The sequence below is a fragment of the Helicoverpa armigera genome, chromosome 2 (genome assembly GCF_030705265.1).
Source record: "Helicoverpa armigera isolate CAAS_96S chromosome 2, ASM3070526v1, whole genome shotgun sequence".
Taxonomy (NCBI): domain Eukaryota; kingdom Metazoa; phylum Arthropoda; class Insecta; order Lepidoptera; family Noctuidae; genus Helicoverpa; species Helicoverpa armigera.
The window spans coordinates 8,253,233-8,271,743 of record NC_087121.1 but is presented as its reverse complement, the minus strand read 5'-3'; the positions used below and the strand labels follow the sequence as shown (position 1 = coordinate 8,271,743).

General features: G+C 37.2%; 2 protein-coding genes across 3 annotated transcripts; one reads left to right on the top strand and one right to left on the bottom strand.

Annotated features, from left to right (window-relative positions):
* Positions 1 to 3,221: 3,221 nt before the first annotated feature.
* LOC135118084 (protein asunder-like) lies at positions 3,222 to 11,374 on the top strand. Of its 2 annotated transcripts, none has more exons than XM_064039101.1 (13): positions 3,222 to 3,568; positions 3,874 to 3,948; positions 4,166 to 4,308; positions 4,557 to 4,706; positions 4,966 to 5,056; positions 5,283 to 5,411; positions 5,586 to 5,696; positions 6,246 to 6,406; positions 6,904 to 7,044; positions 7,563 to 7,713; positions 8,132 to 8,274; positions 8,672 to 8,823; positions 10,406 to 11,374. In XM_064039101.1, the coding sequence occupies exons 1-13, from the start codon at positions 3,359 to 3,361 to the stop codon at positions 10,639 to 10,641; spliced, it is 1,893 nt and encodes a 630-aa protein (XP_063895171.1). In that variant the 5' UTR covers positions 3,222 to 3,358; the 3' UTR covers positions 10,642 to 11,374. The 2 variants fall into 2 exon arrangements, with proteins under 2 accessions (XP_063895171.1, XP_063895169.1); XM_064039099.1 differs by having other exon boundaries at positions 8,660 to 8,823.
* Positions 11,375 to 11,409: 35 nt separating this feature from the next.
* LOC135118088 (uncharacterized) lies at positions 11,410 to 17,765 on the bottom strand. Its single transcript, XM_064039104.1, has 6 exons — positions 17,491 to 17,765; positions 15,710 to 15,806; positions 14,944 to 15,255; positions 14,059 to 14,248; positions 12,198 to 12,351; positions 11,410 to 12,062 (listed from the first exon to the last, which is right to left on the bottom strand). The coding sequence occupies exons 1-6, from the start codon at positions 17,637 to 17,639 to the stop codon at positions 11,960 to 11,962; spliced, it is 1,005 nt and encodes a 334-aa protein (XP_063895174.1). The 5' UTR covers positions 17,640 to 17,765; the 3' UTR covers positions 11,410 to 11,959.
* Positions 17,766 to 18,511: the final 746 nt, after the last annotated feature.

The window sequence follows — 18,511 nt, the reverse complement described above, 5'->3', positions numbered from 1 at the left end:
AGAAAAGGAAAATAAAATAAGATTAATTGAAACGAGTTCGGTACCTTCAATAAAAATTTTATACGTACTATTGAGGGCATGCAACAGTTGTGGAAAATATTATCCCAAAATATTTATTTGATACAATGATGACCAGAAACTTTAACCAGGACCCACTGGAAAATTTTTTTGGGAACATTAGAAGTTTTGGGGTGAGGAATACGGCACCCAACACAATTAGCTTTGAAGGTGCCTATAAATCACTTCTTTTAAATAATTATAACTCACCCCATTCACTTAACGCTAACTGTGAAAATGATGACAATGATTGTCTTCAGACATTGAGTTTCTTTTTGGAAGACAAACTTTTAGAAAACACTTCTAATGTTCCCAGTAATGAGGTTCTACCATTTCAGCAAGAAGAAAATGACGAAATTGAGGTGCCTTTTATAAATTTAAATTCTGAGCCTGCTGATGCTGGTCAGGCCAATTATGTATGTGGGTGGGTGCTGGCTAAATGTTTTAAAAAAGTTGCTAAATCATGCAGGCACTGCAAAACTGAACTAACTGGCGACAGTCAATTAAAATCAAATAGTTATATAAGGGCAAAAGAATATACAAAAGGAAAACATTGTCTGTTGTATCCCAATATAGTGGCGGAAAAGTTTTAAAGACATACAAAATATTGTAGTAGAAATTTTGAAAAGAATGTGCCAAAACTAAATTAAAAGAAAAGATAAAATGTTTTTAGACATATTTGTGGATTATCCTTTCACCTGCGATATCCACAAGATAGAATTAAGAAATGTTTTTGAAAACATTACAATAAATATTTTGGTATATAGTTGGTGCCGCTCAATTAATCGAATTTTATCAGGTAAAATCCAATATCGTGATGAGGATGATGAAACTAAACTTTCAGCACAAATTTATTACAATAAACATAAACATAAGTAAATATGATTTTTATTTAATTCCAGGTCGCCTACTAAGTACTTTCTAAATGTTCCTACATAACGTTGTTCTGTTGAGTTGTAGTAATCTGTGTTGTATTTCCATATTTCAATAAATAACTATTTTCTACATTCTGTGGCTATATTTTGTAAGTACGTACGTATGAACAAATTCCCCTAGAATATCTATAGACGGTTATTCGTCATCTCGACACACTAAACTCACCACGAATGTGTCGAGTTGGTGAAACTCAAAATTTGTACATTTATCATGTCGTCAACTCGCCACGTCAAGATTTTAATTCGTGTCCAGTTAGTGAAACTTAGATTTTATCACTTTTATGTTTTCGCCAAGTTTGGGAATCAACTTTTCGCGTTTCAAACGTTTGCAAAATGGACGTTCAGTGGCCGATGATGTTTGTGACACAATGTATCCAGTTGGCGAAAACATAAAAGTGATAAAATCTAAGTTTCACTAACTGGACACGAATGAAAATCTTGAGTGGCGAGTTGACGACATGATAAATGTACAAATTTCGAGTTTCACCAACTCGACACTTTAATGGTGAGTTTAGTCTGTCGAGATGACGAATAACCTGTAGACAATACTGATGTATACATGTGTGTGAAATGGGATGTACGCACACATAAACAATTTGTTTCGGCAGACGATACCAGATGGCGCTTCAAAAATCGTTTGAAGGTTGCAGAAAAAAATCGAAGTGGGTTCTCTATTCCCAATCTATTTACTATACTCTATGCGACGAATGCACCATTTTATCATTCTCTCACATTCACCCTAGTGTTGTGCACGCTTTGTAATTTTTCGGTAATTTGCTATGTATTTCAGAAAATAAATAGTTATATTTTAGTAGTTACCTTGTTAATCGTAACAGCAAGAGTTCGTAGTTGACAGAAATATACTCTAGTCTAATGTCTTAAAAGCTCAATCGTTCTTCTAGAAAACATGTTTGAATAATATTTCTGTAACAATTCATCAAAAAAAGTGGAAATCTATTAACAATTTGAACCTTGATACATTATTGTTAAGTAAAAGGCGTAATAAAATGTATTATGATCTATTATTGCAGAATTTTAATATAAAAACATACTGAAAAAACCGTTATTTTACCGAAATCGGTTTTCTGAATGTCGTCATTTATTATCTGTAAACCTATTTTACCTGTGCAATAAAATGATACCAGCGCCAAAAACTCAGATTATGAATCGTAACTACATATTCATATTATAGTAATCTATGGTAAAAGCCTAAGGAAATTATAATAATATTTTTGTGCATAAAATAAGAAATAAGTAATTTTCCATTTCACAAAAAAAAAAAACTATTTGAGGGTCCTCAATCAGTTCATAAACTAACTATGGAAAATTGTACGAATACCCAGGTTTTTCTAAACAAACATGGTTTTGATACAAATTATTAAAAGTGGGTATTTTTCCCAGATTATAATAATTTAATAAGTTTTTATTTGATTACTTCTCCATCACCATCGACAACCACTACATCAACCAATCAAAAGCGTTGTGTTGATTTGGTTGGCACCATCTATGGTTGGCACTGACAGACAGAACAGAAATGATTTTGACACCAACAAACCGAAAGAAATATTGAAAAATCGGCAACAAAGAGTAAAGTAATATATAGGGAAAAGAGAGCCCTCTTGCGTGATAATCATGCAAACCTATTTGTCAATGCGCCATCTCTCTCTAAATTGGCCCCGAACTACCTACATAGCTATAGCTATAAAAATATATATGCATCATATTCATAACATTTTTATTAGGGTAATAGCACCATGTAACTATAACATTGGTTATCGTTATAGTTACATTATGCTACTTACCCTAATAGAAAATGTCATCGTTAATATAGTAAAAGGTCGAAGGAAAACAAATAATTATTATGTATTATTACTTTTTATACGCGTGTACGCAGAATGCAAAAACCGCCATATTGATATTTTGTTATGATCGATGATCGGTTTTGTTAAGTTACTTGGAATACTGACACCAGGTCTTTTCAGATTAAAATTGATATTTGTGCTTTTTCAAACCGTATTTAATTTATTCGCCTATTTTATCTTTTTTTTAAGTGTCTAATATTTTCCTCATACTTTTCTCTAATTAATATTGCATAAATAATTTTATATTGACAAACAAAAACGATTATAGTGTAGTGCCATCTGTTGGTAATTTAAAGTATCTTTTAGATAGTAAATAGTTTCCGGGCCAAATAAAAGGTGGCGACTCTTCATTCACTTAGCTGTCAAAATGTACGGAGTGTCTCCCCCCTGATCGGCAACCAAAGCAAAGCAAACCTCAGTTTCATGTTAACCAACATTGCTTTCCTTTGCAATAAGAGATTGTGTACTATGTTTATGTGCCTGAATATGTAAATTACATCCACCATGTTTCCCATTAATCACAAAACAATATTTGTTTTGGACCACACTCCTTACTTCGGTATATCATCAGATTTTCCGATAGATTTCGATGTCCCGAAAAATAGAGGATATCTTCCAGTTCCACCAATTTGCAAGTCTTTATGGACTTGTAGTGTGGAAGCGGCTGTTGAGTACTGCCGGATAGTATGGGATCTGTTTCCTGAAGGAAAATTGGTAAGGATAACCTGTTGCTCACTAAACACTTCAATAAGACCCACTAGGACCAACTATATCCATGTTTTGAGACCATTAGGATGTGATTATTATAATTTTATTAACAGCTTTACTCACCATTCAGTACATAACCCGACTATACCATGTACGGACAGTGTATGGACAGTGTTTGCTATACCACACAACACACTCATGTCTTACCACTCTCCTGTAAACATATCCACAAACTCTCGATGCTGATACTGTGGATTGACAAAGGCTAAGTACATAAGACAATCTATAAATGTTACTGTATTTGATTTCAGGTGAGGTTTGTAGTAAGTGATAACACAGCTCATATGCTAAATACATGGGCTGTGGCACAACAAAATTTAACTCATGTAAGTAAATAAGTTTTTTATTTCAATTTGTCAGTTTATTCATGTTTTCTTAGAGTAACATAACACGATATAAATCACTCATATAAAATGTATTTGAATTTAGTCAATGTGACTTTTAGTTACCAAAGCCTTCTTCATAGTTTTATATTTTTTTCCAACAATAAGTTGTAGAACCCTCTCAATGAATATTCAATGGACTATATTGCTCTGTTTTCAGTTACTGAATGGATTATGTCTGGTGGGACCAGTGAGGAGGGGAGCCGGTGGTGATGTTGAAGGTCTGGTTGCTGCCATTGAGGCACTTGCTGAACCCTCGCCTGACCAGAGCTCTAGGCCTGCTGAGAGACATTTCCAAAACCGGTATGTAATACTTAAAGCATCTGTACTGCTTGTAGAAAAATAATAATTAGCTTATCAGTCAGTTCTGTGTTAAAGTTATTATTTCTGATTTTATAGACAGGTCATAACAATTGTATGTTTAAAATTATTAGTATTAACATTTGAATGTATTCATTGTGCAAACTTTCAGCTATACACTATTTACATCTAGTAACTCTCTGGATAGCGTTTTCCTAATTGTTTTAATTTTTAAATTGTTAACATTTCAGTGGTCGTGTAATTTGCATAACAAGTGCCAGAGACAATGATTCAATAAAAAACCTGAAGGATATTGCTCACAACACAATAGTACAAATAAACAAGAAGGCAGCATTAGCTCAACCAGCCAGTACTTCAGAATCTACAAGTACTACACCACAGTAAGTAGTAGTCAAATATAAAAAATCAAAATCTATTCTAAGTTTATACACACAGTCTCTGAAACAATACATATGTGAGTAAAACAGCAGGACTCAGCTATTCACATATCAAATTCAATTTATAAACCATTGGAGATGAACATGTAATTTTGATCAAGAAGAAACAGCAACATACTCAAAAAAATCACAGCAACAAACCCATAATATAATTTTGCATCAGAGTACTCACATATTTTAAATCTCATGTTTTCTCTTTCAGGCCTTTAGTAATACATTATTGCCACATAGTTATAATAAATGTGACACCAGAAAATGCAGAGACTAGAGTTACTAATCAACCATTAACTGAGGTAAGCTTAAAATACAACAAATTATTTTATAATTTTCAATATTGGGTGACTTTTGTTTATTGGTGTAAAGATAGTTACTAACCTATACCATATACCTATTTCTGACTACTGTTTACTACTAAATAATTTTACTTATTTACAAAGTTATAGCTTGTATTGTACAATTTCTCAATGCTAACCACACACTTTGAGAGAATTAAATAAATGTGTAATTGTGCTTTTTCAGATAGCTGGTGGTCAAATAGGTGTAGAAGTGATAGTATCTCGAGCTAGTGCCTTAGCAAATCTGTTGGGACGGTTAGTGCTGCCACACTACAAACTGGCTACTACCACTGTCACTGGTATTCCTATGAAGGTAAGTTATTTACACATACGTTTACAATTTAATTTGATAATGAAATTAAGTTTAGTTAGCCTATTAAGCCAATGGAATTTCCCTTTTATTTTTATTTATTTAGTTACATTATTTACTTCAGCAAATTAAAGCATCTGATATTGTCACTTCAATAATTCTTTTGAAATGTTTTAGGAAGAACAAAATGCTAGTTCTAGTGCTAATTACGACGTAGAAATAATACACGCGGCAGACGCTCACGCTGGTCTGAGAGCCTCGCAGACGCCGGCTGAGGCTTTGGAATCGGTAAGTTATTTATCTTCAGCACTATCTTATATCTTGTCTCAATATTCATGTTATGCTCAAAGATCAAAAACGCGTTGTGGTCGCAGTAAAACATTCACATGGCAAAAGTCGTGGTATGGTTCTAATGAAAACGCACACGACGCGTTATGGCAATCACAGAAAGACCAAATAGCGAAATTCGTGTCGGGATCGCTTCATGCGCGTACTTTTGCTCGGAATTTAATTTCGGACAGGTTTGTGAGAACTGTAGTGTAGTTTCAGTGGGGCCTAGTGTGGCCAAGGCCATCCGGGGCTGCAGGATCGTTCGAAAGTTATCGCGGCCCTGGCACATAAAGGGCTTAAGAAGAAACATGGCGGGTTTTAGTCAGTAAGAGACTGTCACTCTGTCACGCTGTACGCCACAACGAGAGGGGATCTTCTGATGATTTCCCACTCAATAAAAACAAAACTATATTTGACTTCGATAGGCCAAGAATTTGTTTGTTGACCGTGGTTGGTATGTAGGTATGTGTGTAGTGTATCTGGCTGATGACTAGCCTGTTGCCCCAGGTGGTGCTGCGGTGGTGGACGCCGCGCGGCGCGGAGGGCGGCGCGGGCGGCTGCTGCGGCGCGCTGTGGCGCGTGACGCCGGCCGACGTGGCCTCGCGGCCCTCCGCCTGCCTCGTCAACTTCCTGCTCAACGGACGCTCCGTCACGCTCGAGGTGCCCAGGTATGGAGCTTTGATACCAATGAGTTTGGTTGTGTTGTCAAAATTTCTTATGTAGTTCAATTTTATAAAAAAAAAGAATCAAGAATAATTAAACGGTGTCATTGACTTAAAACTTCTGACTTGTTAATATTTGTATGTAAATGCTATTAGAGTGCCATACAAGTGATTTATTCACCATTTTTACTCATTGCAACTAATGAATAAATCGTCTTACAAATAAAATAAAAATAATATAAACCATCAAAACATATATAATCCTGTAATCTATGTATAACTTTTATTTATAAGTCATACACATGGTTTTTGTAACACAAACTATTACAGTGCATTACAAAGCTAATATTTCCTTTCCAAATAGATTTGTTCTCAAACATACTTGTGCTTAAACGAAAATTTTAAACACACTTAGCTTAACTTATTAGCATCACACAGTAGGCATGTATGTATATTATCTGCACATGTTTTTGCAAATAAACGAATTTGAATTTCTCCAATAGAAAAGGCGGCGGCAGATCAGCGTCTCACGTGCTAGCAGCTCAGGGTGGGGAACTGTGGATCGGAGCTCTCGGCGGCCGCACTCCGTATGACGACCCTCCTGCTTTATCTGAAGGCGCTGGTGGAAGAGTCACTGATTACAGGTATGTTTTGTAGCTGAATTAGTTGCAATTTTACTACTTCAATAGAAAAGGCGGCGGCAGATCAGCGTTTCACGTGTTAGTAGCTCAAGGATTGGAAAGATTTCTTTAAATTTCAAATACAGGTTCAAATGAAAACTCAAACTAGTTGCAGGTTCCTAAGATTTGTTATTTTGGAGAAATTCTGTTGGTCTGTATACCTTTTTTCAACTACACTTTTGAAAACTTTAAGTATTTTTTCTTACACTTATGAATCAAGCTTAAAAATCTACGCCAATCGGTGGCGTCCAAACCTGATGGATTTTACTTTTTTAGCAATTTGTTCCTTTCATTATTTAGTACTATATGTTTACTTCCATAGACAGTCTCGCTGATTGAATCGCAACTGTTGTGCATTGTGGGTTTTAAGAAATTCACCCAGTGAGGGCACGTAAAGCCAGCGTTCCCAACTTATCACTAAGCAGCCGTTTTCATGCTGAAGAATCAAATCCTTCCTAATAAAATATATTTCGTTCCTCCAGAATAAAAGAGTTCGGCGCCCTAATGCAACAGAACCGCCTGCACCCGCTGCGCGGGTCGGGCGCCAACGCGCGGGCGCGGGCGCGGCTGCAGCGACACACCACATACTGGCCGCTCACTATATCCTCTACGCTTATATTTAATTTAGGATCGGTAAGTTATTATCTCATCCATATAATTAATCTCTCTTTTAAATTGCCTACATGTAATTTTCTAAGAAATCTGTTTACTGCAGAACTGTTTCTTGTATTCGACCTGATCATAAGATGGCCTCACTTCAATCTGACGATATAGGTGTTCTAATTAGACTAGTCAATCTTGTAGCTCTAGTGTAAAAATTTGATTACATCATAAACGCCATTTTAGTCAAAAATTTACACGACAACATACTATTTCCAAAATGTGTATCTACAAAATAGATAATCTGAGGAGTGAATTATGACACATTTGTGTATTTGGACCTCTGTAAGCAGATGAACCTTCTTCATCCCTTTTTGAATCAATTAGTAAATTGTAACATATTTCCCCAAGCGTACTATAATTTTATCTTATTTTGTAATATCATCTTTAGGTATTAGAACCGCTAACCCGGTTAGTGGTACAAGAGACGTTGACTGATGAAGAAGTGGAGACGTGTCGCAATGTTCTGCTCTCGTTGCTGGGCATGGAGTCCCGACATGAATTCCCCACCGCCCAGCTACCGTCCAATATGAGGTATTATTTTCATAGATTAAGCTTAATTTACTGTATACAAAAAACTTTACTATGTGTCATGAATACCTTTTCCAGCAAATAATAACTCATTTGCCGGCAGATTTTCTTTAATCCACAAGTAACCTCTTCCAAATCGAAATTTTATCTTTGCTCAATTTATGTCCGTACTGTACGTTATCATAATTTGTTCAACCGCTATATCTCAAAACATAACAAACACAGATGAACTCTGTCTTGTACACACATATTATGCCCTTTTATAATATGAGGAAGTATAAAGATTGCAATTTATAATAATATGATCTAAAGTTACCAACTTGAAGAAAGTCGCATGTCCATTGACACTACCCAGAGCGACACAAAAATATATTATTCAATAATAAAGTATGTTCAACAGGGGCAAATCCTCGGGCCGTCGGGAAGAGCAATGGCGTCAAGTCTGGGGCGAGTTGGAAGCGCTCGTACGAGCGCATGCAGCCGCCCCGCAGCACCGCGCGTTGTTGCGAGTCTTACTTGATTGTAGGGCGCATAATAATCATCCCAGTGATGGTATGTATTTGTATAATAACTTTGATACTTTTCTACAGTTATTTTCCTATATGTTGCTTTCTAATTATGACTAAATAGGGTGGAAACCTGGAGAAACAATAATCGCCGTCAGCCTTGTAAAGTCTGGTTTCACTAACAATATTTATATTCAAATGCACAGTGCTCATCATCCTCCGAGCCTTTTTCCCAAACTATGTTGGGGTTGGCTTCCAGTCTAACCGGATTCAGCTGAGTACCAGTGCTTTACAAGAAGCGACTGCCTATCTGACCTCCTCAACCCAGTTACCCGGGCAACCCGATACCCCTTGGTTAGACTGGTGTCAGACTTACTGGCTTCTGATTACCCGTAACGACTGCCAAGGATGTTTAATGACAGCCGGGACCTACAGTTTAACGTGCCATCCGAAACAGTCATTGGTGTCTAAGATATACTTAGACAAATGCACAGTGCTCGTGATCCGAAATTCCGATCTATTTGCACGTAATGTACTTTGATAGTACAAGATAATACTTTGCATGAAATGTTCTTTGATGCATAAAGAGAATAAGTTGAGTTCAAAGTTTTAAATTGGGACAGTTTATGACCACCCTGAGCCTTCAAAATTGATTGCACAACTTGCGAAAATTCAATTTCAAGCACTTTCAAAGCATAGATAAAAAATAAATAAAAATACAAACAAGTATTTATCTGTTATCATGTCCGGCTTATGATAATGTGGTTTCAAAGGTTGTTTACCAATTTTATGCATTATTTTTGTTTGTGAGCACTACTTATTGTTCAACAATACTTTCAAAACATTAAAAAAAAATAAAACCGTTTAAAAAATGTCAGCAGGCTATACATATTTTTTTTCTCGTGTATACTTAGTTTTGTCCAATATTGTATTGTATTCGTAAACAATATAATATGCGGTGCTGTCGATCAAGGGCGACATTTTAAAACAAACGCCTCACAACAACGTTTCGTTGCCGATGTCGGTCTAATTAGCATGGAAAGGTCAAATGTGTTGATTGTATGAGCCGGTGGCGTTATATTTAGTGTTTTCTACTAATTTAAAATTAGGTTTTTGTAGTTAAATTACTTTTATTTCGCCATCTATGTCATCCTTTCACATTTCATCACCATCTTCTACTGCTAAGAAAATCATTCATCTCGCTATTCACCGTTAGTATTCTTTTTTTTTTGTAGAAATTATTTCTCATTTTGTCATGTAAAAATGTAGTTTTAGTTCGTAGTTATTGTGCTAGCTTTTAGTTTTAGTGGTAGTAACGGCATCATCATCCTCAATTTTTTTTTATAACTCCTAAACAAGATGTCTGAATCCAATATACACATAGCTATAAGGCGCTTTGCACATGGAGCAATTATTGCAGCAACTATCAACTAGCTTCTTTCATATTATCATCAAATGGGAGTACATACTCATAGTAATTTTACCATGTAAGTCCCGTCCAAGAAGTTGATAGTTTCCCGAACTAAAATTGATCCGTGTACAAGGCGCCATAATATCTCCATTCAAATTCCGCCATTCAAAAACCTTAAAAGTTCACCATCTATACAAAATGTGATCGTAAATTCCAGGTGAATCTCGAGCTACAGTAATCCGAGCGACAACCGATAGTCCCCTATCCCCGGTGGGGGCGGGTAACGGGGCTTCGACTTCTGGAGACGTGTGGGCGCCGCGCAACGTGCTGGACGCGTTACTGGGAGCGCCGAGACCGCCACGCCGGCCGGACTTCGCGGGACGCATGGCTGCCGGCTCGAGAGTCGCCACGCTATACCCGCAGTTGCAGCAAGATGTCGAAACTTCACATTAACACTGCCTTGTGCTACAGTCTTCAATGGTCTTTTAACATCTTTAAAAGATGATTTAAGCTGCGATCGACGTCACCAACGAATATCTGTGTGTTGCAGTGGCCCGGGATAGAAGTATCGTAGCGAACAGGATACGGTTGAAATTAGCAACAAATTATTGAAACCTGTTTCCTATTATGCCTAGAGATTTTTATAATAACATGAAAAGATAGTAGTTTTCACATTACTATCGTAAAAAGCATTTTTACGTCAGACACTTGCCGTATTATGAGTAAAGAGTGTTATTTAAAAGTAAATGTCTTGAAATGGCAACATTTCTGAGTCAGTAACTCTATATACAAGACCCACATCTACGGTTCTATCATATCCATAGCCACGTCTATTTTACCAACTTTTATAAAATCAGAAAGCTCAGTCACGCATAACTATAAAGTGAGCAATTTTGTTGGCGAGCCCAGGATGTGGTCGACTGATTAACATTGTGGCTCAACACCGGCCGCACTTTGCGGTTGTGCCGAACATTTTATGGCTCGTGTATGATTGTGTTGGTGCAATAGTCCAAGGATAATGTTGTAAGCGATGGATGTTACGGTATTTCAAAAAACCTTTGCCAACGAGGTTCTTTAAAATATTGTTGAGTATTAACTTTTGTACTGTGCGTTTAATTTTACACTGTAATTGAATGTGTATAAGTATGTAAGGAAATATGTGAATAAATATGTTGGATTAAGGACAGTTATGGTTTAATTTGGTCAAATGAAAATGCGACATTATAAAATTAATATCTTATATTTGTTCAATAAAAACTACATGTGGGCCCGTGTGCCCGGCGCCCGGGTAACACGACCTTTGTATTATCTTGTTGCATATAAACTCTGCGGGCAGACTGTGTCATAAGGCAATGGTGTGAATGGCGGCCTGGCGGCCTCGTCAAGGCATCTGGTCCGGATCTCTCCGCGGCGACGGCCCTGCGCCCTCGCCGCCGATACTTTACAATTATTGGAATGTCACGCTGGATGCGAACGTTCGAACGTTAAAATTATTACAAACGAAACCTAACGCTAGGCCCCTCGTGGGCCAGTCCGAGGATACACTCACATCGACATATTGTACAATCTCATTCTCCCGAGCGCGTCCGACCACTCGGTACGCGCCCAAATATCGATACCCTATAAAACTTACAAAATCGACCGGTATTCTTAAACTTAACGCTAAGTTAAAATTAATCGGAATTGAAAAATAAATTACCTAGGTACAATATTTTAGTCTAGAAAGCTATTTATAGGCGCACGAGGGTCGCTTGGTGGGAGTGCGCGGATGTCAGTGTGTAGCTTTTCGAAGTTTCTTAGCGATAGGTAGCGCGGACGCGTCTGATGAGTCACCCAAGGAGTTCTCTTCTGCTGAGCTCGCCTCCTCTATTTGCCTGCGCCAAACAAACGGAACAAATTAATACTGGCTGTCGATATCGTGAAACAACTGTGTGCATAAAGCCGATAGGACGGTTTGTTGGAACAATGCAATTTAATTATAGTGTAGTGGTATTGGGTGTAGTAGTTACCGTTTGGCGCGCGGCGTGCTGAAGGCGGAGTCGGAGTTGTCGGAGGGGGAGGCGGGCGTGGCGGGGGTCGCGGGGGACGCCGCCTTCGCGTCCATGGAGTCCTCTGTGCACGACGTCGTCGTGTCCTCGTTCACTGAGTCTGCACCTAATTTACCTGGAACAATTAAGAAAATCTTCGATATCATACTGATTTCTAGTCACACGAAAATTATGAGCGCGGGATTACAACTCATTTCCCTAAAGTGAATACACATTAGGCAGCAGTATGGTGTCTAATGTATACGAAGATAACGTTCAAACAATTACTAGTAAACTGGAAGACTAGTAATCGTTAACATTAGAATTCCAGTGTAATGCATATTATTTTCGTCTCGTTTACCCGTAGGTTGTGGGTAGCAAACTGGCAGTAACATAAAACGTGGTCGTTATGCCTCGTAGTCGACGGCATTCGGTTATCACAGACATCGTTAGCTAAAACATGCGGGGTATCGCATAATGCAAATACGCCTTTGTATGGTTTCTAAAGCGTTATTTATACAAAAGACGACTTAATTTATCAGTTTAAAACAAAATAGATGAGGGCGAATTGTACAATGTGAGGAATAAAATGAAAACCCCTTTAAACAATTAACAAAAGAGTCTTGTTTATATCTTCCCGTGTTCGAGTTCATCTCAGCTACATTAAGATCAAATGACAGCAAAATTGTGATGCTATTTTCTTCTATTCTATATTTAGTCGTTGTTTAGTTAAGTATTGAAGGCTTTCATCGCAGCTGGAATGATAGCCTTAGGCTCTCTTGATGACTTTTATCACCGACAATTTGGAGAAACTCATCAAGACCGTGGGTGTGTCTGAAGACGCGATAAATGGTACAATAATACCCCGGGGTGACGGTCAATATAGCCATGAAATGGATAAAAGTGACGTTAATGTTACGGGTCAAAAGTCGTATGTGCTTCATGAATCGTGAATCACTCTGAATAACTATAGGGTACATTAAACGGGGCGGTTCTTACATTTATATCTGACTCAACCCGAGTGGTTTGTAACTAAGTACCTCAGCTAAATAGGTAATATTTTTACATAAAAAAAAACATATGTATTTCTTTCGATGCGATACAAGAACGGCTTTTACAGAAAATGAAAAAGAGAAACTGTATCCAGTTAACAAAAATGTTGAACTTGATTGATTAAAATAACGGGCTCTGAAATGGGAGCAGGCCTCTTGGGCTTTGAAGTAGCGACCAATTTGAGTTCGATAAAGCACAAGACAAGCAAGTTGCTGGGTTATACAAACAGAATTTTAAAGTTCAATATTTGCCATTTGCCCGTTCTTATTACTAACGTTGAAAAATAAAATCGGTTAAATTAGCTATGAAATGTATTCCGACAGCGAATATTTTCCGGCTATTTTGCAAAACTTACTGAAAATAAGTGTTTTGAACATGATTACTAAACTTTTTGTTTGCCAATGTTCAGAATGTTTGGATGTGTTGTATGAATCATGCATGAATATGATCAATATTTCTCCTATGACTTGGACAGGGACACCCAGATTTGTAATTATTAGTAATTTTGGGGACCAATGTTTTGTTTAATAACAAAATATACCTGTTTTGGAAGTGAGATCTTGCATTATGTGCACGTCATTCTAAGAGGAAATGTTGTGTTTAGAGAACGGACAGAATTTGTGAGTCCGTGTGTGCGAATATTTGCTCAATAAACTTCATGACTTCATGAGCTTTTATATAATCTCTGTTGTGAAATCTACTTATGGTTTTTTGTGAAATTTTTATGGGATTCCGGTATTTTTTTTCAATTTTCACATGACTTTTTTCTCATCTTTTTGATAATACTCACCGTTGCCATTAGTGGAGGGTGGTTCGAGGTTGCTCTCGTCGCTGGGCAGGGGGGAGCCGCCGTTAGCCGGCGCCGCGGTCCGGGGCTCCTTGCCCAGCAGTTCTGGCTGTAAGTCCGACACTATGTGGTGCGTCCATAACGCTAGCTCCACCATGTGTGGGGAAAACTTGTTGCCACAGCCGTTTTGTTCCTAAAACAACATTTAAAAATTAGTTTCGTTCAAGCCCCAGGGAATTCCGTAAGTATCTTGTTATGTCGGGCTCTAGAGGACCCTATTTCTGCCCTAAATATAGTCTAAATCAGTTCAACCGTTTTAACGTGAAAGCCTAGCACGTAGACAAAGTTGCTTTCATGTTTATTTATATGGACGATTTGCTCAGAATCGTTTTTATCTTTAGCATCTATCTGTTTCTGGTAATGAAAGCTACAAAGTATGTATACGATTTTGGCTTAGCACGAAAAGATTTAATGACATTTGGCACAGAAAGATGAAGCCAGAATGTGGTACGAGCAAATAACCAGTTCATATATTATTCCGATAGGAGTTAAAGAAATTCCTATCTTGATGATGTATGTCTGGCGTAATAGGATGTATTTATTTCCATTTATCCTGTTATTGGATATTGTGCCATTATTTGATGTTCAAGATCACACAAGATTAACGTTTCCCAATGCTGTATGTTATTTCCTACAGCCTTAATTTTCCCACGAGCGCTGCCATTGTGTTTGGTATTAAAGTTAAAACTTAATTGTTACTCAAAACTCATGTGCCATTTAAAGCAAACCCCATCAGAGTCTACTGCCAAACGATTTACAGAAGGGCACTTGGGCCCTCTGCCAAGCGAGGAGAAAACTACATCGTATAGCAGAAAAACGTGTACTAACCTTATTTAACCTATCACAGACTTTCCTTATATGGTTTACAAAATTGAGGTATTCCTTGGCAGTGTAGTCACTTCCTTCCATTTCTGGGATCGCCTGCACACATTCGTCGGCCATGAAGGGAGCGATGTCTGGGCTGGCAGCCGCCAGTAAAGCTGACGCGGTGGCTGTGCCCACCCCTTTCAGATTACTTAACGCCGCCATCGCCGACTCAATGTTTGGCAGCTTTCGGAACGCCTTCTTCGTCTCTGCCATTACAGCCCTCGGCGTGTTCACTTTTATCAGATATGATAATTGTGGATAAAATTTTCCTCTCTGCAATAGACGAGACAAAAAACATGAAGCCATTGTTAGGTTTGAATAGGTCGTTGGAGTTGCAAGTGTTCAATATGTTTATAAATCTCTTGTAAATGTTTGCTTGCAGTAAGTTATTCTTGCGCTTGATTGACATAAGTGACGTGAGTTATTGCGTAGGTAGTATGGGAATGCGTAGTTATTTGGACATTTTAAATTCTTTGCTTGTATCTACTGCATAATGCATTAACCAATCAAAATTAAACTTAGATTCTGGTTTAAACTATGAGTCATATAATAAATTATTTTATTTATCCATTACATGTTTATCAATAATTCAAATTGATATTTTGCAAATATGTTTCACTAAATCATTGGCCAGCGCAGAGCTGTCACAAAAAGTAATAGTTTATCAATAATACGATGGTTATGGAACGGGTTTCGCTGGATGTTAGTATAATAAACTCGTACTGACCGCTTGTTTCCATTTCATGAGTTGTACCAGCTCTTCGTGAACCATGTGTGCGTCCTTGCCTCTGGATTTAATCTTCTTTGGTAATTCATTCTGGTACCTGAAATAAAAAAATGATTGACGGTTAGAGACTCATCCTTTCTGGTAGTCAGTGAGAAAATATTACTTATAATTAAGAACAGTGATAAATTATGGCCAGAATAAACCTCGTCTATCTTCCAAATTAGTTATTGAAATTGAGCGGTATTCGGGAAGAAAATTATTCTGTAATATCACCCTTCAAGGGGTTGAAATGAAAACACGTTAATATCAATCTGGCGTCGAGAATGAGCAATACATTTTCCCGCTACAATTTGTTTTACAAAGTACACATAAAGTAGACGCTAATTACTAGAAACGGTCCTCTTTATTGCTGTATACGTTTCACACATGTTCTTCCAGCCATATGGTATAACGTTTATTAAATGTAACACTGTCTAACATAGGCTTAATACATGAGACCCGTTTAAATTTTGTCTTTTTATTGCCTACATAAATATTTTAATGGTCTTATGCTGTAAAAATGATATAAAAGAATGGAAAGGATTGCCTTGCCGTTTAATTATTATATATTCTGTTCTTGATGCCCATATAATTAAATGAAATACTTAATTAATAAATGAGGATATTAAATAAGAAAAAATAATCGTATTGTTTTAATTAACTTAAAATTAAATCTTATCTCATTGATAATATATCAACTGAAATATTTAATAATTATGTTCCTTTTTCCTTAAATAGTTCGTAACAGTTTAATTTTACTTATTGGTTTTGTTAAAAAAAAATATCGAGGAGGTAAGTAGGTAGGTATCTACCCTTTAAAAATAAATTGAGTTTTATTATTTTATTAATAATTGTATTTAAAAAATTGTGGATGATTTCGCAGCAGGTAATAAATAATGCTGTTAATTTTACTACTGGGTCGTAAAATGTTCTCCCTAAAAACGTGTTTCACCTTGCGAATAGGGTGGTTGTAACGTTAATTATAGCATCATTATGAATTTTATAACTCATTGCATAATTAAAACTTTGTTACATGTTCTAAATACAATATAAACAGGAAAACAAACAAAAGTTTCGGAGAAAAAGTTGAAACTTTTTCAAAAACTGTAGTAAAAGTTAGAGATCGTACTAAAGTACACGATGACTCATTGTGGCCGGTTTAGTACTCCTTTAGCATCAAATAAATATGTATTTAAATGTTAAAAATACAAGGGATGGTTAGAAGTACATTGAAATTAATTAAATTATACCAAACTACCCTGAATAAATAATAAAACTTTACTTTTAAAAAAAGGCAAGTCACCATTTTGAACGGATGTGAATTGTGAGTGGTACTCAACTACGCATTGTATTATCTAGCAAAGTATTATTCAGACATGCAACAACATATCGTAAACCTTATCAAGACTGTTATTTAGGCGAGGAATCTGTGGAATTAGCAAGAACGTCCTAAACATAAAGTTTAATGCATTAAAACGAGTCATGATACGTAAAGGACAGCCACCATTTTATAACGCCTAAGCGCGGCGATATTTTCCCCCACACTGGCTTCAGGAAAAACGATCGTGTCAATTTGACATCGATCCCACGTGACGCAGTGGTTTTAATGAGCCGTCCGCGGACTAGAGATGCAGTCCGCGAGGGAGGTAGCTATCAAATCAGTTTGCACGGATACACACACAATACAAGTTCATTGACACGCCACGGCCGCATTTTCTCCTTTCAAAGGCGTTCGTACTTACCAATTGTCCAATTTTATGAGCTCATCGGGTTTCTTTGTTTTCAGTTCAGCTTTTAGTTTAATCGCTTGTGGGTATAACTTTAAAACACTGTCAAAATCTTTTGCATCTGCCTCCAGAAAGAAAGTAGACGTGTCTTTCGCGGTAGCCATTGTGAACGTTCTAAATGTACAACACTGCGTATTTAGTTTAGCTATAGCGCCGAACTCGACGCGGCGGCAGCACCTGGCCAACTGGGCGCCCTCTCCCCACTCGCCGCCATCTTGTACAGTGAACCTCGTAATGACGTTCGATATTATTATTCGAAATAATGCTTTTTCATCTGCATTTATGCTTGTCAAACTATTATTTGGTTTAATATGCCACCGAAATTGAGCTAATATTTGAATTCACTTCAGAATTTCTAGTCTTTAACCAGTTTTAGAACGATTGTAACAAAAAAATATACTCACTCGACATCACAAGGTTATGTCGGTCGCACGGCGTGTCGACCGTCGGACATTTGTCTGGCCTCCACCCACAGGGAGAAACGGGATGAGAAAAAATAAATTCCATGTTGATATTAAATCACAGCACCGCACAATAATAACAAATTGAAATATGAAAAACTGAGCATAAAATGAGCACAATCACGATAATGTTAGTCACGTCGGCCTCGGCGCACTATCAATTTCCTTAAACGTGACGCAACACACGACACCGTTCTACCGAAACGACTTTGGTAAACACGCATATTTTCCGTTGCATTGCAGTACACACTGAGCTCGGAGTAGTCATGAAGTAGTAACTAGCGGTGTACATAAGGCATTTAGGTAGTAGGACGTACATATCACCGGGGTGGAACGTCACACCAATCGGCTTTGTTGTTTCGAAAGATAGATCGCCATGTGCTCTGATCCCTCTTTAATTTAGGTGTATTATTGTTTATTTAATAGCTCGTGGTAACGTTGCGCTTTTATTTACCGTATTGATTAGACGAGTAACGTTTTGACTGAATGATTTCGCGGGGTTTCCCATCCAATAT